The sequence below is a fragment of the Scardinius erythrophthalmus genome (genome assembly GCF_964197995.2).
Source record: "Scardinius erythrophthalmus genome assembly, chromosome: 17".
Lineage (NCBI taxonomy): Eukaryota > Metazoa > Chordata > Actinopteri > Cypriniformes > Leuciscidae > Scardinius > Scardinius erythrophthalmus.
Window position 1 is genome coordinate 26,167,907 of NC_138237.1, and position 25,095 is coordinate 26,193,001.

At 36.5% G+C, this 25,095-nt stretch overlaps 2 protein-coding genes across 2 annotated transcripts; both read right to left on the reverse strand.

Moving 5' to 3' along the window:
• Positions 1–393: 393 nt before the first annotated feature.
• Positions 394–7,751, reverse strand: LOC308706104 (septin-5; the record flags this gene model as incomplete). Its single annotated transcript, XM_081391487.1, has 11 exons — positions 394–642; positions 742–881; positions 1,176–1,272; positions 2,838–2,936; positions 3,082–3,199; positions 3,286–3,420; positions 4,036–4,159; positions 4,294–4,380; positions 4,811–4,895; positions 5,042–5,260; positions 7,728–7,751. 11 exons carry the CDS (start codon positions 7,749–7,751, stop codon positions 631–633), a joined length of 1,140 nt encoding a protein of 379 aa, XP_081247613.1. The 3' UTR covers positions 394–630.
• Positions 6,721–24,548, reverse strand: limk1b (LIM domain kinase 1b). Its single transcript, XM_081391615.1, has 15 exons — positions 24,323–24,548; positions 17,612–17,750; positions 15,779–15,888; positions 15,496–15,663; positions 15,293–15,398; positions 15,010–15,194; positions 10,208–10,397; positions 10,030–10,116; positions 9,820–9,951; positions 9,298–9,357; positions 8,935–9,000; positions 8,692–8,851; positions 8,552–8,607; positions 8,304–8,461; positions 6,721–8,213 (listed from the first exon to the last, which is right to left on the reverse strand). Exons 1-15 carry the CDS (start codon positions 24,370–24,372, stop codon positions 8,030–8,032), a joined length of 1,851 nt encoding a protein of 616 aa, XP_081247741.1. The 5' UTR covers positions 24,373–24,548; the 3' UTR covers positions 6,721–8,029.
• Between the last annotated feature and the right edge of the window lie 547 nt (positions 24,549–25,095).

The window sequence follows — 25,095 nt, forward strand, 5'->3', positions numbered from 1 at the left end:
ATAAAAAAGAATATATAGCCTATAGTAAACTCGATTAGCAAGTTAAACATCTTACGTTTAATAATTTGACAATTTATGTAATTTTTCTATAAAATACAAGGCCTATGTATGAATTAGGCTACGATGATATAGGTAATTTAGAGTGAAATAATAAAATTAACAAGACAATATGTGCTTTCCACTGTAAAGTATTGATAGTTATGTTTTCCGTCCCACAATTTAAAGTTAAAAGCAGTAAAAAGATGCAGATTATAGTTACATAGTGTGTGTGTGTGTGTGTGTGTGTGTGTGTGTGTGTGTGTGTGTGTGTGTGTGTGTGTGTGTGTGCCTTAACCTAGATCTATTCATTGACCTTAGATATGCAAAAAATGTCACACACCTCAAATCAATTTAAGGAGCTCAAACATTCGACAGAGTAATGGTTATGTTTTTATTCTGTGTTAAAAAATATACAATATTCATTTTAAAATGAATGTAATTGGCTAGTAAATTGTCAGGCCTAGTACATTAGCAGGATAATTGCTACACTCCTCCTTTCAACATTCAACAGTTTAAGTTTTAAATATACTATTTTTTTTATCAGTAATTGAGACACATGTTGTCCTCTTCTGTAATCCAGCTGGCAAATCCTTACACACTCTCCTATTGGCGAAAATAAAAAATAAGTTAATATTACTAAAAAGCTTATGAAATTCTCTCAGTGCTAAAGGATAAACAACTTTTGATTATTTTTTTATTTACCAAGCACGGGTTCTTGCACAGGCAATTTATACGATAGTTCTCATACAGCACATAGTGAGTGGTGTGTTTCAGGTCCTGCATGTTTGTGCGGATCAACATGTTCCTCAGATGCACAAAATCACTGTGAGATGGATTCTCAACTATTGGAGAGAAAAGAGCACATACAGTATGTCGTTACATACAGTAAACCCACCATATACAACCTCTCTGCTATTTTCCAAGATTTTGAACATAAAAAATTAGGTCTCTTCCTCTTTGTATGGGAAAGAGCAGCGTAATTCTTCACAGTTTCTTCCATACATGTCATACAGATTGGAAACAACATTATAACGACAGACACAATGAAATAATTTCTATTTTTGAGTGATCTATTCCTGTTATCTTAAATGTATATCAAGTATAAATGTAACATCTGATGGTGCGAGTGAACATACCCTCTGCAATCCCCCATGGATAGGCACGGGCTCGAACCCTTCTGCCATCTCTCTCTACTACTGTATTACTCCCAATAACAGCAAAAGGCATACTTCTCTATGAGAACACATGGAAAAATTGTAGAGCTGTCACAAAAGGATTAAGCCAAGCCAACAAGCTAAACCCTTGTGAAAAAGTACTCTTAATTGTATTGAATGTCAAATCTTAAAAGTATATTTTTAAAAAACTGTACTTGCAGATAATATAATATTAATTAAATAACTAAAGAGAGTACACTTTCATGACACACACTTTTAAAAAGTGCACTTTATATGTCAAATAAAAACTTTAAATCATTAAGTTTTAATAAACTTTTTTTGTACTTTAAAGAAGTACATATATTGATGTGTTGACTAACACATTAAAAGGACTGTCGTGTATTATCCGATATTATATTTAATGGAGAAATATTTTAAATGTATTAAATTGCAACTTCATCATTACAAATGTGTAATTAAAAAATATATTTAAATACATGACACGAGTTTCAATAGAAATTACATTAATGTATATTTTAGTTTACAATAAATGCTTGTGTTTAAAAGTACATTTCGCCATATTTCGAAAACAACAGAAGTAATTATGTAATTACATATAAAGATGGACTTAAGTCCTATTCTTAAGTGGGTCAAAGTTCAACTAATTGCAGTTAATATAAATTGAAACTATAATATATCTTGTTTTATACCATGGTCTGGGTGAATACTCGATTCTGATTGGCTGCAGGGTGTCCGTTAAAAAGTGATAATGTACACCTAAAAAAAACGTCAGGCGTAACCAAGGAAACCAAGTTATTGTTTGTAACTTGTAACTTTAGATTTCGATTGTAAAACTAATTAAAATATAAACTAATGTTTTAAAAATGAGTTATTTGGCAAGTGACCATGGTATAAGCGGGTTAATGCCCTTCGAGGTGTCCATTGTCAGGTATTAATGGACTTCGCTGCGCGTCGGACGGTTCACGCCTCGCCGTCGTCCATTAATACCTGTTATACCATGGTCTGGGTGAATACTCGATTCTGATTGGCTGCAGGGTGTCCGTTAAAAAGTGATAACCTAGGAAAGGCGTCCCGTCAATTTGCCTGATGACAGTTCTAAATGATTGCGCTGGCTCAAACTCACTGATCAACTGCTGCGGTCGGGTCGCTGTGGCCACGTTGCTTGGCAACGCCTGTATACGGGAGATATTAAATAGTGCGCTCGACTTAATAAATAAAAACCCTCACGATTTTTACTCTAAAACACATTAAAGTATTATTAATTGATTAAATATTTATTTCTTTCGTAAGTGACCATGGTATAAGCGGGTTAATGCCCTTTGAGGTGTCCATTGTCAGGTATTAATGGACTTCGGCGGTGGACCTCCGCTGCGCGTCGGACGGTTCACGCCTCGCCGTCGTCCATTAATACCTGATAATGGACACCTCGTCGGGCATTAACCCTTACTTAATTGTAAGTAACCAATACATTATTTTTTTAAGTATGTTATTTTTTGTGCTCAAGTGTTCTTCTTTTTCACAGGGAGAAAACGACTTCATGTCACAACTTCTTTTTAAAAAGCAAAAAGCAAAATCTGTGACTTATTTCCAAAAGAAAATAATAAAGTGGCCTGTAGTGCTGACCTTTACCTCTAGATCCCGCTGGCTGAAGGGATCATTATTATGATCACAATCTGGGACCTGGAAGATCTTGATTTTGTATTGGTCAATTTCTTTCAAAATCTATGGAAACAAATGCAATACATCACAGATTACAGATCTGGTGGTTGTTGACATTGGAAGTCATGTTCTTAAAATATCTATATGATACACTTTTTGAAACATCCATGTAGGCTTTCCCAGATTTTCAGTACATATTAATTCTCACCTTGGCTTTCATATTGCATGTCTCTTTTGGAGTGAGGCTGTCTGCTTTAGCCAGCAAAGGCACAATGTTGACCTTCTGATCCAGGGCCTTCATGAAGTTCACATCTATTGGTTTGAGACTGAGACAGCCCAATGGACATCTGTTAACTGACTTCAGTCTATATGTTTATGGTTACTGAAATCCTGTGTTGAGAAGACGTCTTACCCATGGCCATGAGGTGAGATGAAGTACAAACAGCAGTGCACTCTGTTGTCCCTTATGTTTTTACGGTTCAGCCCGATCTCATCTCTGCGGTACTTCTCCATCTGCTGGTCTACATAATGAACTGCAGCCTTCCAGCTGGAACCAAAACCAATGTCTAAATAAAGACCTTGGAATGTGTACTAATTCCTGTTAACAGGCGGTCACTCATTAAGAGTAAAAGCGAGAAAAATAGAGCTTGATATTTCTGAAAAAGCTTTTCAGCTGTTTGATGGCAACAACACATCAAAATATTTCAAGAATTGCTTCCTCATTTAAAAAAAAAACACATTTATTATTAATATTATGATTATTAATAGTACTTAACTATGTTTAAATTAATACAGTCACATAGCCTAATAAAAGCTCACATGATGACCTGAATTTTATGCCAGAAGCCAATGCTGGGGTAACGCATTACAAGTTATGCGAGTTACGTAATCAGATTACATTTTTCAAGTAACTACTTAAGTAATGCATTACTTTTAAGTTTACAAATTTTTTTACTTTGGATTCGGTTCAGAAGTACAAACACGAGTAAAAAGTGTTTAAAAACTACAAAACATGGCGGATGTGCGCAACCGACGGTGAGAGGTTTAGATACAGGTTTGAGTGATTAATAATCAAAAGTTTAACCTGATAAAATGTAAATTCAATATCAACAAGTGCAACATAAACAAAAAATGACTGAGTGCAACTTTAACACTTAAGTACCTTTCATTATTATTAATGGCATCTCCAAATCCAGGGGTGTCGATAACAGTGAGCCTTAGATTCACTCCCTCTTCAACAATGTCTACGGTGCTCTTTGTTATTGACACTGTCCGAGCTATCTTCTCTGTGAGACAGAAATGGATGCATTTCACAACAGATCTTCTCTGCATGAGTTTTGGATGCCTTGTCCTTAATTAATTCAGCACTGCTTTTATAAGTAGAATGAATACAGTTGTTGTTGAGTAATGTTAAGTGTACCTGAAACATCAGGCATGCATCTGTCCGTATAGAGGTTTGTGAGGAAAAGGCTGTTGACAAGAGTGGATTTGCCTAAGCCAGACTCACCTAAACAATAATAATTAAAATAATAAATCATTTTAAGATTCAAATTTTGTTCATTGACTGTAAAGACTTTTACATTGTTACGAAAAAATTTATATTAATATTTTAAACTTTCTAAAGAATCCTGACTTTTTTTTTTACTGTTTAAAAATTTCAAATGTTTCAACTGTTTTCAACATTGATAATAATAATAAATGTTTCTTGAGCAACAAATCAGCATATTTGAATGATTTCTGAAGGATCATGTGACACTGAAGACTAATAATAATAATGCTGAAAATTCAGCTTTGCATCACAGTAGAAAACAGTTATTTTAAATTGTAACAATACCTCAAAATATAACTTTTTTTTTTTACTGTATTTTTGATCAAATAAATGCAGCCTTGGTGAGCATAAGAGACTTCTTTCAAAAACAGTATAGTTTGTTTCTTACCAACAACCATCAGATTGAACACAAATCCTTTTTTCACCGCGTTCTGTCGGACTTGGTTCGGCAGTGTCACAACGCCAACATATTCCTGGGAGGGACAATAAAAAATGATCTGTACGGTATATCACATCATCCGTCTTTTTTAAATGTGTAATACTATTTCACAGTTTATTTTTTCCTGTATTTTTGATCAAATAAGACACTTTGGCCACTGCAGCATGTGTACTACTATACCTCTGAGGAGTCATACGGGTCAAAGCGGCCCTTGCGTCTAAGAGGTGATTTCTCATCAATGGGAAAAGTCTTTTGTTCCTGAGGAGATGAGGATGAGCAGAATGTGTCAGAGGAAAAGATACATTTATCTTCGTCCTCTGCTTGAGTGGAGTCAAGTAGAGAAGTGTCAGGATCCATGGGGAGACTCTCCATTCCAGAGTCATCCAGCACTAGGGAAAACTAGCAGAAAGGCAGATCGATTGAATGTGGTGATTGACAGCTTACACTGAGTACATACTAATTCCTAAATCGTTTTAAAGCTTTTTAATGCAATTATATGACCTACCTCCTCAACTAAGGCAGATATTCATGGTAAGATGATGTGGCATGGGATATAGACACAATAATAATGTTAATCATTTCCTTGACAACACTTACTATATAGCATACAGTGTTTATTCTCTATAACAACAGCACTTTGCTGTAAGATTAAAGAACATTTATTTGAATCGCAAATATAAACATTTACATATGTATTGATACCTTGAAGGTTGATGTCCTCAATCTGTAAATCGCCTAGAAGATTAATAGACACTGTGGATTTTTAATAGACGCTGTTAGACTTTACTGTCTTTATGTTTGCGGTGATATGATAGATGTTTTAAAATATGCAGAGATTAGGCTACAATTAGCTAACCTCTTATTTCCCCTTCAAGTTCATTTAATAACCTTGTGACTAAATCGAAACCTAGTGATACATAAGTCAGAGAATAAATGTAGGCTAATGTGAAACTTCCTGTTGTACTGTATCTGGCTCTATATCTGGGCTCTCTGAGACCCAAATTGTTTTTAATTTCTTATCAAGACTAGTTAAGGTAATGAAGTATATCAACCTGATATCCAGATGTTTACTTAGCTATCCAAACATTACCAAACAAATTGCAACAGATTTTGTATCCTCAATATGTCCTGAGTAAGAAAAAAAAGTCCCGAAGAATCCCATTAGGGGAAAGTTTCGAAAAAGACCAAAATATATCCTATTCATACGACTATTCATTACTTCATAAGTAATAGGGTAAAACTTTTAACCTTTAGATATCACCATGAAAATTACTGAGTTGATTACTTACATCAAGACAAACAAAAATTGTATTACAAGTTTTTTGAAATTGTTTGTTAACATGGACAAACAGTACATAATCTAATTACGTGCTAATTTACATAAATACCTCAACAGATCTAACGTTAAACATTGTAGCTGCTATAGCCAGGTGAAAATGTCTTGTTGAATCTTGTTGATAACAGTAAAATACTTAATGTTAAGGTCTGAATTGAACCCATTTAGGCTACCCATGAACATTAATACAAAATCAGCTCTGAGTTTGCTTCTGTTGCAATTTGTTCAAGGTTGACCTCCATTTTGGCTTAAAATGACTGGACTAGCATATGTTAGTGTAACGTTAGCAAAACCATGTCAAATGTCGTAGGTTCCCGTCAACCAACTCAACTCGTTACAAATTACAGTTCAAACCAACGTTAGAGTTTATCGGCTGTAAAATGTCCGACAGATAGATAGTGGTAAATGTGTAAAGTAATTGTAAATTTATGAAATAATTGTATTATTTCCTACTTGTAAAGGATCCTACTTGCATCTGTTTCGGTGACCGAAATGAACCGTTAAACCGTAGACTCACACGAAATCAAATGAAAACATGACATTTATTCGTTCCGTCATGGACTTTCACAGTTTCTGACACGTGTAACACAATTAGGCATAGCTACATAAATGGAAAAAATATATATATATATAAATTAAAATGAGATGTACAATCGGTACTTTTTTTTATAAAATATTTGTTTTATCTTAAATTTATAATACTGTTCTCAAGAACAATCTAGCACCTTTGTGTCTGAGATCAAATTATTGCAGCAGATTGTACAACCAATAGCTTGTAAAACATATGCAACGACCCCAATATTTGGAGATTTAAAGTCCCCCTGTGGTGAAAATCAAGGTTTTAATGTTGTTTATGTCTATCAGTCTATGTGGTGTTTTTAATATGCTTTAAGACAAATCATGTGTAAACTCATAAGTCAGCACCATTGCTGAGTATTTTCTCCTTAAATCTGCAGTGAACCAAAGACAGTCTCAAAAATGCGGTTTGAAATTGCTGGTGTTTCTGACCCCACAAACTACCTTGTAATCATCGTCAACAAATGGATCTCCGAGAAATATGTCATTTTGGTGATCTACCGATTGATTATTGACTACAGGGGGACTTTAAAATGTACGAATGTCTTTGCATTACATAAGAAAACATAATATCAAATGACATCTATTCTAATTAATTATTATACCACAAACATATCATGCAAAACATTTCACAAAAATAAGTTTTAAATCATAAAACAATAGATATTCTTTTCAAAATTAAGACAAAACGAGTAAAAGGCATTGCAAAAAAATGGCTCATAAAAGTGAATTCACTGAGAGAAGCATGTAATGGCATTCATATTTAAGTGGGGTCACTGTAATGAAAATACTGTTGTCTGCTATATAATAGGGTGACCATACGTCCTGTTTTTCCAGGACATGTCTGGCCAGGATTTCGAGATCGCCCCAAAAAAAAACGGGATTCGGCTTTTGCTTTCTACAGTCACCATTCATTATGTTTACATTATTACATTATTTGACACTGACACGTACGTGCCAGCTTTGCAGGTCATGCATTATGCTTCACACGGATCCCGACCGAGACGAAAACACAGGAATTTTCTTGGCAATGTTAAAACGCACATCAACGGTGTTTAGCGTTCATGTAAACACTACATTCAGATTCACCAATCGGAATTAATTCAGTCCCCTTGAATCAAAAGGTGTGCATGTAAACAAAATTAATGGCGACGATAGAAAGCAAAAGCCGATTTTGGGCGATTTCGAAATCCCGGCCGGACATGTCCTGGAAAAAGTGGACGTATGTTCACCCTACTATATAAGCATGCAAAGTCTCAGCTTCGGCCTAACGCTGAGTTGTCCATTTGTTTCGAAGGAATCCCATAAGTTTGTTTTGACTGGCTGTGGTTCTCCCAAAATGCTTGGCGGATCTTATCCACTTCCGACATCAGAGGAAGTCTCATCTCCAAGTGCATATGCAGGTTCTCCAGCCACTCCTCTAATTTGGCAAAAATGGGACTATAGAAAAGAATACGAAAAAAATGGCACGTTTCAGCAAATAAAATGTAGTTTGTAGTAGGGTTATGTAGATTAGTAACTGACAATCACCGTTTTTCAGCCTCCAAGGCACAACACAGAACTGCAATGGGAAAGAAAGCTGGAGGACATTCTTTGAACCAGAAGCGCTCCAGGAATTCATCCACATTCAATCCAAACTCCTGCGTACGAGGGAGGTAATCCGGATCAGCATATACTCTTCCGATAATCTGTTATGGGAAATATACATATATTTTCAGTTAAAGGCCAATTTTTTAAATCAAAATGACGACTAAAAGTAGGGAAATATATAAGTCTACCTCACAAAGCACAATCCCGAATGAGAAAATGTCAACGTTTTCATCGTAGACTTTTCCTGCAGGTGAGAAATACTATTTAGTATGTACAAAAAAAGTCACAATTAAATGGAGTCATTTCTACCCTGATAGCTGATTCATACCGTGGATCATTTCTGGTGCCATCCAGTAGGGGTTCCCCACCACCGTATACCGCTTTTTACGACAAAGCTTGTTCAATTTGGACATTAGTCCAGGAGAGGACGTCTTCTCTTCCTTCACAAGCTGGGCCAAACCAAAGTCGGCAACAACCACTGTCTGGTTCTGTGAGGAAAACTAGTACTGTCACACAATTCAGTTCGTTTAAAGACGTGCTCTAGTTTATGAGTATTGACATGTACTCTGACCTTTCGAACAAAGCAGTTGTGCGAGTTCAGATCCCGATGGATGATATTCATTGAATGTAGGTAAGCCTTTATTGGACAGAGAGAACAAATTAATGTATATATACATACATTATATGTATAGATATGGCAAAACAGCTTTCATATTTGGATGCTAACTAAACTTTAGCTTCAGATTTGTATTCCCAGTCAAGACATGTCTTTACATTCAAGAAATAAGGCATAGGGTGCAAGGTAATGCCACGGAAAGATTTCTTTTCGTGCATTGTTGGATAGTAATGTACTGCTTGCACATTTAAACCTCAATGTTTTCTTCACATTTGATCTCTACAATTCTGTAAACACTCATCGCTCTTCATTACGTACCATTCCAGCGGCAATGTCCTTGGCATAGCTCACCCTAAGTTTCCAAGGGTGATCCCAGTCCTAAATTATGACACATAAATGAGTTTACTCACTCAGAACCACAAGAAAATGCTTTTTGCCAAGTAGCCTAATATATGGACTTCATGTGGTAACACTTTATTTCGATAGTCCACTTCAGACATTCTACTAACTATAAGTAACTTTGCAGCTACATGTCAACTATCAGTCATTAGAGTATTAGTAGACTGTCTACTAAACATCTGCTAACTCTTTATTTTGTTTGTCCCCCAACAGATAATCTACTGACTATAAGTAACTTGGAAACTACAAGTCAACTTATTCTCCTAACCTGAACACCTAACCCTAACCTAACAGTCTACTGACAGTCTACTAATACTCTAATGAGAGTCAGTTGACATGTAGTTGAAAAGTTACTTATAGTTAGTAGAATGCATAAATTGGATTATCGAAATAAAGTGTAACCAAGAAAGTAAATCCAGGAAAGACAAAAACAGATCAAACCATCTTCTGGATGGTGTCCCTCAGCGTTCCTCCTTGCACATACTCAGAGATCAGGTTCAGCCGTTTGTCTTTGTAGAGAATGCCGATGAATTTTAAGACATTAGGATGTTCCAGGCATCTCATCACTTTGACCTGGAGCCAAGTAAGTTTTTATTAGAAAACAATCAATTTGCTGCTTAGGTGTCTGAGAAAGTAAGAACAACAACAAACCTCTTTCAGGAATGTCTTCTGAGTCTCATCATCAAACTGAAGAAGTTCCTTAATCACCATGACCTCGCCTGTTTCCAAATGTGTCACCTGACAACCCAAAGGAAGCAGTATTTTGTAATCTGGTAATAGTTTGTGATCTCAAATGTATTAGTCAGCCCAGCCAGATTCATTGCTTTACCTTTATGGCTTGTCCAAAACAGCCTTTTCCCAAAACCTCGCCATATATTAGGTCGGAGGGTCGGAAGATACGTTGTGTTTTGTCCAAAGCGTCAAAGCGCAGAGACTCTGATCGATTAATGTCTCTTCTATGGGAAAGAAGTGCGGCGTGACGTTGCGAGCATGGAGCTTTATCAATGCTGCAGCTGCGCCTGCAGAGGCAGACAAAGAAATTAACAATGTTAGTAAGCGCATGACAGAAATATGACCTTTTTTAATCATATTTTTTCATATTAACCAAAAAATGTTTTGATACTAAACTAGGATTTTGATCTTCATAGGGAGAATTCCTACAGGAAATATATAGCATTCACAAACCTGTATGGTGGGTTTTTAAAGCAGGGAATTTATGATAGCTGAACTTTTTATGCAAATACAGAGGGATGTATTTGTATACAGCATTACAAAAGCTTACTGATTTTTTAATCAAATAACATTTACATTTTCTTATTTTTAGTCCTGTTATCCAGCTAAAATCTCTAAACACTCTTTAAAAATAGCCTACATGAAAAGCAAAAATACTTTAAAGGGATAGTTAATCCAAAAACTATATTTTAATGAAACCTGAAGAGTTTTCTGTCCTTTCATTTAAATTCCAGGTAATCAAAACTTAGAAGATCTAAAAAAACATCGTTTTAATGCAAGTCTTGTGAAGAGATATGATCGCTTTATATGATGAACAGTTACATTCATGCTTTTGTTTACATCCAAACAATAAGCGACACACATACATCAACATATGGAAAACACAGAAGCTCAAACGTGTGTGTGTGTGTGTGTGTGTGTGTGTGTGTGTGTGTGTGTGATGCACAAGAACCAATAAGGTTTTCTAGTGCTTGATGCATGCATGAGCTTCCATGTCTACCATATGTGATGTGCTTTGGTGAACGCACATGCTCCTGGATCAACATCTTTGTTGATCCTGACCTGGAACGACTTTTCAATCAACCAATCAGATTTGAGGGACAAGTTTACAGTTAAAGTTTAGGCTTACAATCAGGGTTAGGTGCTTCTATATCAGTGTTATTCACCTATAATTTCCCTCTGATTTTAGAGATAACTTAAAGGTGCATTGCGCAAGTCTCTGAGTTTTTGCAGAACTATGCCCCCTCTGGCGACAAGCGAAACTGCAACACTGCAACTGAACGCGCATGACGTCACGCCCAGTCTAAAATTCCGACCCGAATCCCTCTTATTTATTTTACTGTACAGGATTATAGAGGCAATCTCAGTGATCAGAGAAGGGCTCATTCAGCCCATCAGGCAATTGTTTAAGCATGTATGGGTTAGAAAAACGGGTATTTTTAACATGAAATGTTGCGCAATGCACCTTTAAGGGTTGGGTTAGTTTTAGGGGTTTTAGTTTTATGGTTAGGACAAAATTTTTGGATGGGAATGTTGTTCCAGGATGAATAAAATATGTTGACCCAGGAACATGACTTGCTTAGCAAAATCATGGTGACTAATGTACTTTATTCATGTATTCGTGTATTCATGTATTACTAATGTATTCATGTATTCGTGTTTTTATATGTGAATAAAAGTCTAAATTTAACTGTTCATTACATAAAGCGAATGTATTTCTTCAAAAGACTTGAATTGAAATATGAATTTATTTTACATCATCTTTATGACCTTTTTTGTATCTTCTTAGTTTTGGTTAACAGGACTTTTAATACATGGACAGAAACCTCTCAGGTTTCACTGAAAATATCTTAATATGTGTTTGGATGATTAACCAAACTCTTATGGGTTTGGAATGACAAGAGTGCGAGCAGGGGCGGAGTGGGACCAAAAAATCTACCGGGAAATTTCGTAGACCACCGGCCCTCGGTGGTAAAAAAAAAAAAAAAAAAAAAAAAAACGTTTGATAAAAAATATAGCAGTGAATGAGAGAATATTAAATAGATTTTTTTTTGTTCCTCTATAGTTTTTTCACAACTTTCTAAAAGAGTAAAAAAATTGCGAGAGATGGATAACGGCAGTCAGAAGAACTCAGAAGAGAGAAATATACATCACTTTGTCATCACTCCCACAGACGCAGCATTAGAAACCCTCACAGCAGCATTAACTCGTTTTTTGTAATTTTATTAAAGGTAATATAATATAAAATAGTGTTATAAATGTAAATACATATTTTTTTAAATTGAAAATATAAAAAAAAACTTTCCAGGATTTATGCGGATGATGACCGTTAAAACGTGTCATCATCACCCTGTTGAAAAGGGTCCATGGCATTTTCACGGTGACACGACACCTTGCTCGTTAGCTTCTGCTAGTGTTAACATAATCTGTATACACTTAACATAGCAGCAGCAGCCAAGGGAGGTTACTCGTTTTAAAACTAGGAAATCTGCCACTAGTAGATACTAGATAGTCACTCAATAGTAAACTTTTTATTTGTCTCATATTTACCACAGCTACTTTCAAATTACACAAGCTTTTGGCTGGCTGGCTGCATAGCTGGTGCTAATTCCCATCTGTGCCTAGCTTTGACAACATGTGCTTCAGTTTATTTCACCTGTAGTATCTTTGCTTGTTGATGCCCGGAACATGTCTGTTATTTTGGAGCATTTCACTGCCTCTTCCTCCATAATTTTTTTCCTTTTGAGTCTGACCTTCTCAGCGCCAGATTTTTTAACGCTTGTGCTTGGCCACTAAATATTTAATATTCAATAATTTTAATGATCACAATTAAAGTTTTAATTTTATTAAATTGAACAAGCGCAACATTCAGCATTCAATCAAATATTCTAAAAGATGTAGGCTATTATTAGCCTACTAATAAGGTTATTTCAACATAATATTTCGTTATTTCGACATTTATGTGCGTGCAACAAGCAAGATGTGCATTTGTAAATCCGGTAATGAGTGCATTGATTTTTAGTAATAAATTAGTGTTTTCTGACAGTGTCGGGTGTCGGCTGCAAAGATGAAGTTGACGATCGCCATATATAGTGAACGCGCCTATATAGAGAGAAATGCATGATTACATAATCAGAGAGTAGCCTTTTTCTTTTCGTTTTGAATTATTTCGTTTAAAGTTATTTCAAGCTTTGTGTATTTGATGTGTTTCTCATCTCTGTGTGAGGCATACACTGAGTTTCGTTAACTTAGTTCGGATGAGATGCGCTCAGTTAACGTGCAATGCAATTGACCGCGCGGGCGCCTCCATGATTAGGCTATATTGTCTGTTTGTTATATTTGCTTATTATTAAATCCAGGCATTTGGTTGATAAAAAAAAATAATTAAAATTAAGATACAATTTATACAAAACGAAATTCACTTTAATGAAAGGTTTTCTACAAAACAAAACTGAATGAAATGGTCAAAATCATGTCTGTCTGACCCACCACTCCAAGTCTCTCGATATATAGCGCATCATATCTTACTTGTGCTGTTCACTTTTCATAAATAAACATAAATGGAAAAGAAATGACATTATAATATTTTAACAAATATGAAACTAAATGCGCTTATTTAATGGCTACACCAGTAGGCCTACAGACTCTCTATTTGTGCAAATTGCTGCACATTAATTTAATTCTGAATTTTGCACAAGTTGAAAGGCGTTTGTTCAAATCAAGTTCACGGATAATTGTGCGTGCATTTATTATTCATTATGATACTAAAATCATAAAAATGCTATGTACTAAAAATCAGATGAGCCCAGAATATGAACGCAACGTTTAATTACAGCAATTTCCTCCCATAGAAAACCATTAGGCCTAAGAACGCTTAATGTAGGCTAGCTTAATGCAGATTAGAATGCCCCCTTATTATGTCGAAATAACGACTTATTATGTCGAAATAACGAGATATTATGTTGAAATAACGTCTTAATATCTCGAAATAACAAGATAAGTTTTCTTTTTGCTTCAAAATGCGGTTCAGGGCTTCCATAGAATAGCCTACAGCCTGAATATAGCCTAATTGCTTCCAGAAATTATTTTTGGGGGTGCTTTGGTCTTTCTTGGGGGTGCTGAAGCACCTGCTAGCCCCTCCCTAGAGCCGCCCATGCTCAGCGCCACCTTTCAGTTTTCTTTTTTGCCTTTCCATCATTTAACTCACTCTCACGGACGTTAGACTTCCAAGACGTGACGAGGAAAAAGAGGTGTTCGGCGGCTTTTTACATCAAAGGCCGACCCGATTTTGGGAGGGGCCGCTCACTGATCCCCCTATGTTTTTGAAAATCCTATAGACATGGTTGGACCTGCCGAACGGGTTGAGCACTTTTATATACTGTGTTGAGCAGAGAGTCTGCACAGTTTGACCAGCGAGAAGCGGCCGCACATCAGGCCGCCAGACGGTGTTGCTAAAATAACTCGCAATGTATAACTATTATCAGACCGGCCCTCCGCGGCCTCAAAACACTACCGGCCCACCGGGAAAAGTCCCGACTCTCCCGATTGCCACTCCGCCCCTGAGTGCGAGTAAATCATGGCTGATTTTTTAGTTTTTGGGTGAACTATCCCTTTAAGATATTGAGAGTTGTTTTCAGAGAACATATCATAAATTAATACATTATTTGTGCTCCACTGGCAATTATTTAAAAAAAAAAGTAAATAACAAAAATGATCACTGGATAATTAATTCAGGATGCATTATCTGAAAATCAGCCTAATTTTGCTTCACAAAAAAATTATTTTGCTTAGATGTTTAGATATTTTTACCTGAAAGCAAGAAAAAACGTATTATCAGAAAACACTTTTAGTATCACATGTAAAAAAAAAAAAAAAATCTGATAGAACCATAATTCGTACAGAATATTTGTGGATCGAGAGCTTATTCGTCTGCTGCTGGGAAGGGAAAATAAACCTAGTTTTCCAGGCTTGTCCAATTCTTCTCCCAGCAGGCCAGATAGGTCCTCCTGTTTTGTGAGGTTTTTAGGGTCATGTTCAATCGTGATTTGTAGCCAATGCTCTGTGTCATGAATCACCAGATCTATCTGTTAAAAATGAAGAGATAAAAGGAAATATGGTGAAATGAGATGCGTCATGTGTCAGATTATCTGTATTATTGTCTTATCTCAGTCACTGGACCGACCTCATCGAGTGGAATGTTCTGGACAGAGATTCCATTGATCTCAAGAATCCTATCTCCAACATGGATTAAGGGCTTAACCTCCGGGCTCAGGTTATGCAAGTCCAGCCTGTCTCACATGGGAAATTTTTTGGGAAAGAAACTATCAATATTGATTGAATATAGTCATATTTTTAGTTGTGATTGTGTCTAAAATAACGACTCACTGAGACACGGTGATCAAATGGCCTGCATCAATCTTCTCCACAGTGAAGGATAAACCTTGCCTACTTTCTGCAGAGGGAGGAAATGACATTGATGTCACTGTATGTGGAAACTGTGAACATTTTTCTGACGAATGCTGCGTCGAAACCTTCTGGTAATGACAATGTCCACTAAGAGAGGAGAAGAAAAGAGACATAGATCATAAACCAGACAAAACGGAGGAACTTTTCCATCAAAAATCCTCACAAGATCAGTGTGTAATAAAATGATTTGACAAAAACCAACCAGTATAAATTGGTATAATCCACTAGGGAGAAAGAATCGCCATCTCCAATGAATATGCCGCAGCTTTCACAGAGAAAACACTCGGGATGGTATTTATGCTTTCCAGCCACCTGCAGAGATGGAAGGAAAAGGCAAAGTCAGTCTATTATGTTCTAGTACTCTTGTGCTCAGCTGAAACAGTGAGGGAGGTGTTGAGGTGGGACAGGGCGGATGACATCATTCTACAGAAGTGAAGCAAGCACAATGAAAGGAAGTGAGATTCCGGTGGGAGGGTTCACCTCGTCTGCCCTCAGGTCAAAGGAAACCGCGACAAAACACAAAAACTCCAAGCTAATCATCTCAAGATGAGAGATCAAATTACAGTTGCCGTTCAGTGAGTGAACTGTTGTTTGATTGTGTAATCTTCTAAAAGAATGCATGCATTCCTGAATCCACTGGGGTTCACGCCCGGTGATCCAGTTTGTTCTAGTAAATTCCATTGCTTTCGGAAAAACAGATTATTCACAGATGTCTTGTTAGTGTAAATACTTAGCGGCACTCAGACATGGGGATGCTACTTTCTAGGCATTAGGAGCTGATAATTATAAATTATAAATTATTTAAAGTCCATTTTACGGGCCTCACAACATTATAATGTGAAGTATAAAATGCTTGGTTAAAGTCTATGTTTAACAGTGTTATTCAATTATTAGTGTTTTTTAAAGATGAACTTTAATTAAACATTATTAGACAACAAAGGTAATCAAAATGTAAAAATAGAGGAAATGAGCTTGCACAAATATCCAATATCAGTCAATGCTAATAAACTACATTGTAAAAAAATGTTTTTTTTGTGGTTGTAAACATTGGAGAATATCTTACAAGAAAATACAATTTCAGTCTCCTTCAGAATTCAATGTGTTACCTGTCATTTCTTTGTAAATATCTGTGAAATTTACAAAAAGTAAATCCTATGGCAATTTCTTTTCAGTGTATATGGAACCGATACTTACTTAAAGGAGAACTCCGGTCAATTTTAACATTGAGCTAATTTTTTTGTACATTTGGACTGCTTTCAATACAGAGAACAACGGCAAAAATCGGTGTTGCCTACACCGAGTTATTCTATTTTAAAAATTTGCACCCTGTTGACTTCAATGGGGCAAGTACTAAACCTGCTTTTAGCCTCTTAACATCCTTGATGTGTCATTACAAGTGCACAGGTCATGTGAGCGATTCCTTCTGAGTGAACACGAGTGGATCTGACTGCAGTAGATGTGAAAGATATGTATAAAAATGATGTTATTTAAGCCAGCGCAAATACCTGTGTTTACATCCTGTTTTTCGGTTGAAGTCCAAAGTAGTCGATTGCCGAGTAACGTGCATAGGTTTAGTACATATGATCACGCGCGTGAACTCGGCAACCGATTACTTTGGACTTAAACCGAAAACAGGATGTAAACACAGGTATTTGCGCTGGCTTAAATAACATCATTTTTATACATATCTTTCACATCTACTGCAGTCAGATCCACTCGTGTTCACTCTAAAGGAATCACTCACATGACCTGTGCACTTGTAATGACACATGAAGGATGTTAAGAGACTAAAAGCAGGTTTAGTACTTGCCCCATTAAAGTCAACAGGGTGCAAATTTTAAAAATAGAATAACTCGCTGTAGGCAACACCGATTTTTGTCGTTGTTCTCTGTATTGACAGCACTCCAAATGTACAAAAAAATGAGCTCAATGTTAAAATTGACCGGAGTTCTCCTTTAACTATCAGTTCCACCTCTAATCACACATTTCTAAAGTTTATGAATTTCATTATCAATGTAATGTTCTAGCTTCTTACCATAATGGGACCGGTGGTGATAGACTCTGAGCAGCCATGGCACTGCTCCCCAAATCGTGAACAGTAATCTTTCTTACAGAAGAACTGTCCATCTCTTTCATAGTACCAGTGTGAAAGAACAGAATTACATTCACAACACCTAACAAAAAGAGAGAGAAATAATAAAAAATTATATATACATAGTTCTGTCATGACGACTCTCGAAGTGTTTGGCATGGTAATGGATATGACAATGTTGATATATTTGCTCTTGGCGGGATAGATCTGCTGCGCTGTTATTGCTGTTGCTGTTGTTTATTGCAGCAGCTGCAGAGCAAGTACAGGACTTGCTACTGCCAATACATACACAACACACTGTTGAGAGCAAGTAAGACAGGCTGCTCCTGTACAATATAGTGCACATGAATATTACCCGTGGCAGATCTATACAGGTGGAGCTAGGGAAGGTGGAGGGTTTCTGAAAGCGCGCTTCACTGCTATAGTATAGCAAATGCTAACCAAGTATTTGAAGGTAGAGCAGCGAGCTCATTGGCTACTGATACAGCAGGAACCAATCAGCGTTGCCCTAAAGAGAATGATGTGATTGCGAAGCAGAATGAGTTGAGGACCTATCAGACTGCCCCATCTAGAGTTTCATGCTCTTAACTCTATAATGCATAAAGGCAGTCAAACTGACCCAGCATGCTGTGATTCTTGAAATAGTTTATCAATGAAAACATCTATTTATTTGATTTTTCTTCAAAAAAAAAAAAAGTCTGCCCCTCATCAATGACTTTTCATGTTTTATGGTCATAGGGTGCGAAACATTTTTTTTGTATTACTACTCCAAGAATGCATAAAGGGGGTCAAATTGACTCATTTCTTGTGGAATTTTGACCCAACACAGTATTTTTGGATACATTTTTACTTATAAACTTTATGGATTACTTAAAAAATTTTGACTTGATTTTTTGAGCAAAGAATTTGTCTCAGACACCAACTTTGTGTCTAAATATGTATATCTCCCTACTATGTACAGTCGGTGAAAAGCAACATGTGAGATGAGTAGTAGTACCGTTTTAATAAAACAGTAGGCAAATAAAGTACCCGGATGAACTAGCCTACTATTTCTGACAAGATTCTGAAGTTTACATCCAATGGACACTTCACTATCCCATGAGCCCAGAGAGAGGAGTGGCAGGGAAACAACTCGCATGACAATGGTAACATGGCAATGGATGTAGTAGCCTAAATTAAGATTGCATTCACACATTCATGCTCGATAATATTATACTATACACATGCATATTTCTTTTAGAAGTCATGAATTTATTCATCAAATGTAGAACCCACTCAGACAGTATGCAATTTCAGATGTAGAGTAGAGAAAGGCCACAGGTAAGGACAGCTGAAAGCCCAAACAAAGGAAGAGCTGCAAACTCAGTTATGCTTAGAAAGGTGCAACAATCTTAAGTGTTCTGTCTCTGTCTGAAAAGATTATTTTCACATGGTCTGGAGAGATATGTGGGGAGTGAAGGTTCAGAGTTAGACTAGAATATACTTTACAGTAGATCTAATTTAGTTTAGAGTTTGTTTAGAAAAAGTACAACTGCGTTAAAAAAAAAAGAGTACATTTCATCTTTTGCAATGTACACAAGGAAAAAGGACAGATAGACATGTTTCTGTATCATTAATTATTTGAATTATTTCATTAAAGGTGCTTTAAGCGATGTCATGCGTTTTTAGGCCACAACATTTTTTGTCACATACAGCAAACCTCTCCTCACCATCTGCTAGCTGCCTGTCCCCTGAACACACTGTAAAAAAACATGGTCTCAAACTGGGCTAACTCGCACCACAAAACATAACAAACTGTTCCAGCCAATAACCGACAAGAAGAATTTGGGGTGTGGTTTGGGGAGTTAACGCACGGATGAGGAGGAGGGAGGGTCTAGCTAGCCTCCGTTTTGTTTGACAATACTTTAAAGGGGTCATATAATGGTACATGCACTTTTACAAGTTGATTGTACTGAAATGTGTGTTGGCAGTGCCTGTACACAACCATCATAAATGACCTCTCAAATCAAGCTGTTCGACCTAGTGACGACACACGGTCGGACGCCCCTCCCACGATTTTTGATTGACAGCAGCGTTTCAACACAGACCCGCCCTCGCTCGTGAGCGAGCTGTCTGTCATCATAGTCCACACGTCATTGTTGATACGCTGGAGCACTTTCTATGAGCAGAATGGCGTCTAAGCGATTGTGGTGTTCTGTTCTTGGGTATAATAAGCAGTCATTTTGATGTTCCTAAATCCGAACCGCTGGAGACGCAGTGGCTGAGTTTGTTTTCGAAGGGAATATTCCCCACGATCAACGCCAATGCTTTCATGTTTGCGCGAATCATTTCACCAGACTGCTTTATAAACGAGGGTCAGTATAAAGCTGGATTTGCTAAGAAGCTGCTCCTGAAAAAAGGATCGGCACCAACTATTCGTGTTCCTGCTGCACCTCCAGAAGAAGAAGTGAGTGTAACGTTTTATTAACCTTTATATTAATATTTATATTAATCTTTGCAAATCGCTTGCTGCACGCTTCACGATGAATGCGGCTGTTTACACTCAGGGTACATTACGGCATGTTTTCTATGTACAACATTATACATTTAATTCATAATCCCACGTTTATAACGAACAACGCGTTATGGTTATTGTGTTACAAACGGTGTGCGCACAGAACAGAGGGGCGGGGTGAGCAAAGCTCATTATCATTTAAAGACACATGCACTTAAATGGCGTGCTGAAAACAGAGCTGTTTTTGACCAGGTAAAATGAGTGTTTTCTTACAATACTAAAAAGAATTTTTAATTAAAGTATATTACAAACTTTTAATTTAGACCCTAAAGAATCATATTAGCTTGTACAAAAATGGCATTATATGACCTTTTTAAACGTCAACAAGAAGTGACGTCACCCAACATCACTTAGAGCACCTTTAATACAACACCTATTTTTATTTTTATTAATTTTTTTTTGTGTGGAAGAAAACCATTCATTCCGAAACAGGTCATTTTGACCTCCTTTATGCATTTGTGCAAGTTTTTTGGTTCATACATTCTAGGATTAATTATTGTTAGAGTAAAGGCCCAATCACACCAAGGATGATAATATGACGATAAAGATAGCTTTAAAAATCGTTCTAAATATAAAAGAATAGCAGAGTCCACAACAACGATAAGGGCACAGAGGAACGATTTCTTTGGAATCTCTTTCAGAACTTTTTTTTTCCAGCTGATGAACGATAAAAGCATTTACAGCCAGTCAGACTCCTTCTTTAAGGAGCTTGAGCATTTAAAGCGGTAGACAACAGATGTGCTGCATGCTTATAATAAACAGAACAATATCGTACCTTGGTGTGAAAGCTAATATAGTTATAGTTATCTTTCTTTGTATGAACATGTCATGGTCATGTTTAGTTTGTTTCTCTGTCTTGTTTAGTTTAGTTTAGATAGTTTAGTTAAAGTTCTAGGCTGCGTTCCAGTCCAAAATTGTCATGCCCTTCACTCGCTAACTTCCCTCCGTCTCGTTCAATCTCAATGATGTACGTCATTGCTTACGTTGCACGAGTGCCCACTACTGGTGGAAACTGCAATATGAAGTATGTCAAAATCGAGGGAACGAGTGTCTGTCTGGGGCTGCGTTCCAGTACACTTTTAGACACGCTCTTGCAAACTTCCCTAAGCACTTCCCCTCGGGGGAATCCCTGCCGCCATTTTGAAGTGCGTTCCACTTCGTGAAGTGGACGAGGGAAGTTGATATGGACAGACCCTCGTTCCCTCGATTTTGACAGAGGGAGCGAGTCTACTTCATATGTACACTTCAGGCACCTATATGTCCCACAATGCAGTACGATTGTGACGTCACCACAGATCTCGTCTAATCACCACCACAACAAACAACTATAGTATTTTTTTTTTTATTTAAAACGACCCAAACACACCTATATACATTTGGATGCTGCATTAAACAAATTCTTAAAGGGACATTTTTTTAAAATAATAAATCAACTCCATAGCTGATTCCAAGTGATCAAGGGCTTAGGACGTTCCAATTCAGCCCATTGCAGTTTCCGCCAGTAGTGGGCACTCGTGCAACGTAAGCAATGACGTACATCCGAGTGAACAAGATGGAGGGAAGTTAGCGAGTGAAGGGCATGACAATTTTGGACTGGAACGCAGCCCATATAAACTTCCCTCGTCCACTTCACGATGTGGAACGCACTTAAAAATGGCAGCAGGGATTCCCCCGAGGGGAAGTGCTTAGGGAAGTTCCCAAGTGCATGTCTAAAAGTGGACTGGAACACAGCCCTAGTCATTCATTAGCTGTCATGGTTTCTAATTAGTTCACACCTGTTTCATGTTCCGTTGATTATCTTCCTCAGTGTATTTAAGCCCTCTGTTGCTTCAGTTCATTGTCATGTGTTAATGTTCTGTTGGTATGTGTATGCTATAGGCTAACTCTTGTGTTTATTAAAAGGTCTATTTCTCATTCATTCTGCGTTACACATTAACCTTTGGATTCAACTATGCTACCCCTGAAAGAACTGGCCTGAGTTGAATAAAATAAAATAAAATGCTAGAGCGAATTCCAGGGGCTTTTCCTCTCTTACAACAACATCTGAGCAGGATGCCTGTCATGTGTTCCACAGCTGGTGGTTATCTGCTCTTCCATCCTTCCATTCAATAATATTCAGCCCTTTCACGGAAACAAATACGCCGAATACACTTGTGTACACACACACACACACACACACGTAAGCACACACCATGAAGTCTTAAACATAGCAAACAGAGAGCAGAAAAGCAGGGGTGTAAAGTACAGTAATTGTGCTCCATTAGTATACTTAAAGAGATAGTTCACCCAAAAATGAAAATTCTGTCATCATTTGCTCACCCTCAAGATGCTCCAAACCTGCATGATTTTTTTATGAGGAATGTGGGTAACCAAACAGTTGATGGGCCCCATTGACTTCCATAGTATGGAAAAAAAACATACTATGGAAGTCAATGGGGCCGATCAACTGTTTGATTACCCAACTTCTTCAAAATATCTTCTTTTGTGTTCAACAGAAGAAAGAAATTCATACAGGTTTGAAACAGCATGAGGGTGAGTAAATGATGACAACATTTACATTTTTGGGTGAACTATCCCATTAAGTATTACTTTGGAGAATTTGGGCTGTACTTGAGTGCTACTGAAACTAAGTACTTGCACATTTACTCAATTACATTTCCAAGCACAAAAATCTTATTTTTTTTTATTATTTTTTTTGCAGTATATTATTAATTCATTACTAAAAACTTTCTCATCTCAAGTAAATAAATGGTTTCTGATTAACATTTTGTGTGAATTGTAATTGAACTGGTTTCTTTACTAAGTTTGCGAGTCTCTTCAACAGTGCATTTTAAAAGTTAAGGAAACACTTTATAATAAGGTTCCATTTGTTCATATTAGGTAACTTTATTAGTTAACATGAACTAACAATGAAAAATACTGGTAACACTTTACAATAAGGTTGATTAGTTAACATTAGTTAATGTATTAACTAACATGAACTAACAGTGATCAATACATTTGTTACTGTATTAGTTAATATTAGTTAAGACAAATCCAGCTGTTCATTGTTTTTTCATGTTAGTTCACGGTGCATTAACTAATGTTAATAAATACAACCTTTGATTTTAATAATGTATTAGTAAATGTTGAAATTAATATTAACTAAGATTAATAAATGCTGTAGAAGTATTGTTCATTCTCAGTTCATTTTAACTAATGTAGTTAACTAATGTTAACTAATGAACCTTATTGTAAAGTGTTACCAAAATACTTTTAAAGCATTTATGTTAATGTTATTTACTGGACCTGAGCTAACATGAACTAACAATTAACATTGTATTTTAATGTTAACAAAGATTAATAAATACTGTAACAAATATAGTCCTCATAATTAGTTAATGTTAGTTAATGCAATATCTATTGGTAACTAATATGACCTAATTTTAAAGTTAAATACTTTTCACTTTTAATTGCCCAAGTTCTGTTAAATGTGGAAACTCTTGATTTAACTCAAATGTGCTTTGATACTTTGCAGATTTCATCCACTAGTCCACTAGTAACGTTGCATTTTAACAGTTAGAATTCAGTGGAAACTAAAAACTCATTTATAATTCCTCTTTGTAAGTTTACCTGTCATTGTAATGAACTGCAAAATTCCTAAGTGTTATCATTCTTCTGCGTCACTTTGTTAAAACTAGATTCTCAGTAGAGAAGTAGGAGTGGACAGAACGGGAGTGAAACAAAGTCTGAATTCTTTTTATGTATTTACATAAACACAAACACAATTGTGCTTTTGTTGACTATGTCAAAGTGGACTCAACCCAGCTCACAAGACCACAACATTACAGCACATCTAAAAAATACACTAACAAAGTTTTGTATTTAAGCTCGTATTTAACGAGTCCAAGAATCATGTAATCTTGTGACGATCTGAAAGAGTCTGTTGACAAAGAAGTTCCTGTTTTTGTTTTTACAAGAAATGCTCTGAGAGACATGTAGCAACATCACTAAACCCACAGATGTGAGTCCATTTTGAAGAAACGAAGGAAAAGACGAGAAAAAGAAATAGAAATTTCTGAGAAAACTTAAACTAGTAAACAAAACGAGTCAAATTTTACCTTGCCTTCCCTCCTCTCCGGCAATACAGGTCCTGACAAGACTTGAGCATAGCAGCAGTGGTACAGCTCTACTAGTCCTCTTACTGACACCCGCTCATTTCAAGGGTGGAGTGAAGTGGGAGGAGAGGAAAACAGTTGCAAAACAGCCCCGAAAAGTTTTTCTTTCATATCTACATTATGCATCACTGAGCTCTATGAACTATTCTATTTCCTGCCAAGTGTCTGAAAAGAGACTCAAATCCCTCCCACTCCCCCTAACTTTAGCTCACCTTCTTCAACTGCTTTGGTCTGCAGAAATAACACTGTCGGAGGATAGTGTTACCGAGCAGTGTCACCTGCTGATCGCCATCATAAACTACATGACCGAGCAGAGACCTGCATTTAAATCATTCATGAAGAGAGTGTTTGTGTAAGTGTGTTCATGCGAGAGAAATTGTGAAAGGATCTTGCTTTTGAACGACTCGCCAAATATTTGTTTCTGGACCACTTGCATCAGGAGTGGAACCAGCGAAGCAATTTCTATTTCTCGAAAGAATGTTTGCTGTCAGAATTAAAACTGGTGTAATCTAAAATACTCTGAAAAGCTAAACTGAAACAATTATGGGAAACACTTTACAATAAGGTTCTATTTGTTATATCCTTAGTTAGTAGTTAGCATTAGTTAACAGAAACTAAAAATGCAAAACACTTAATTTGTTAAACCTTAGTTATTGTTAAAGTTGTATCTGTTTTTATTGTTTAATTTACCTTAGTTAACATGAACTAAAAATGAA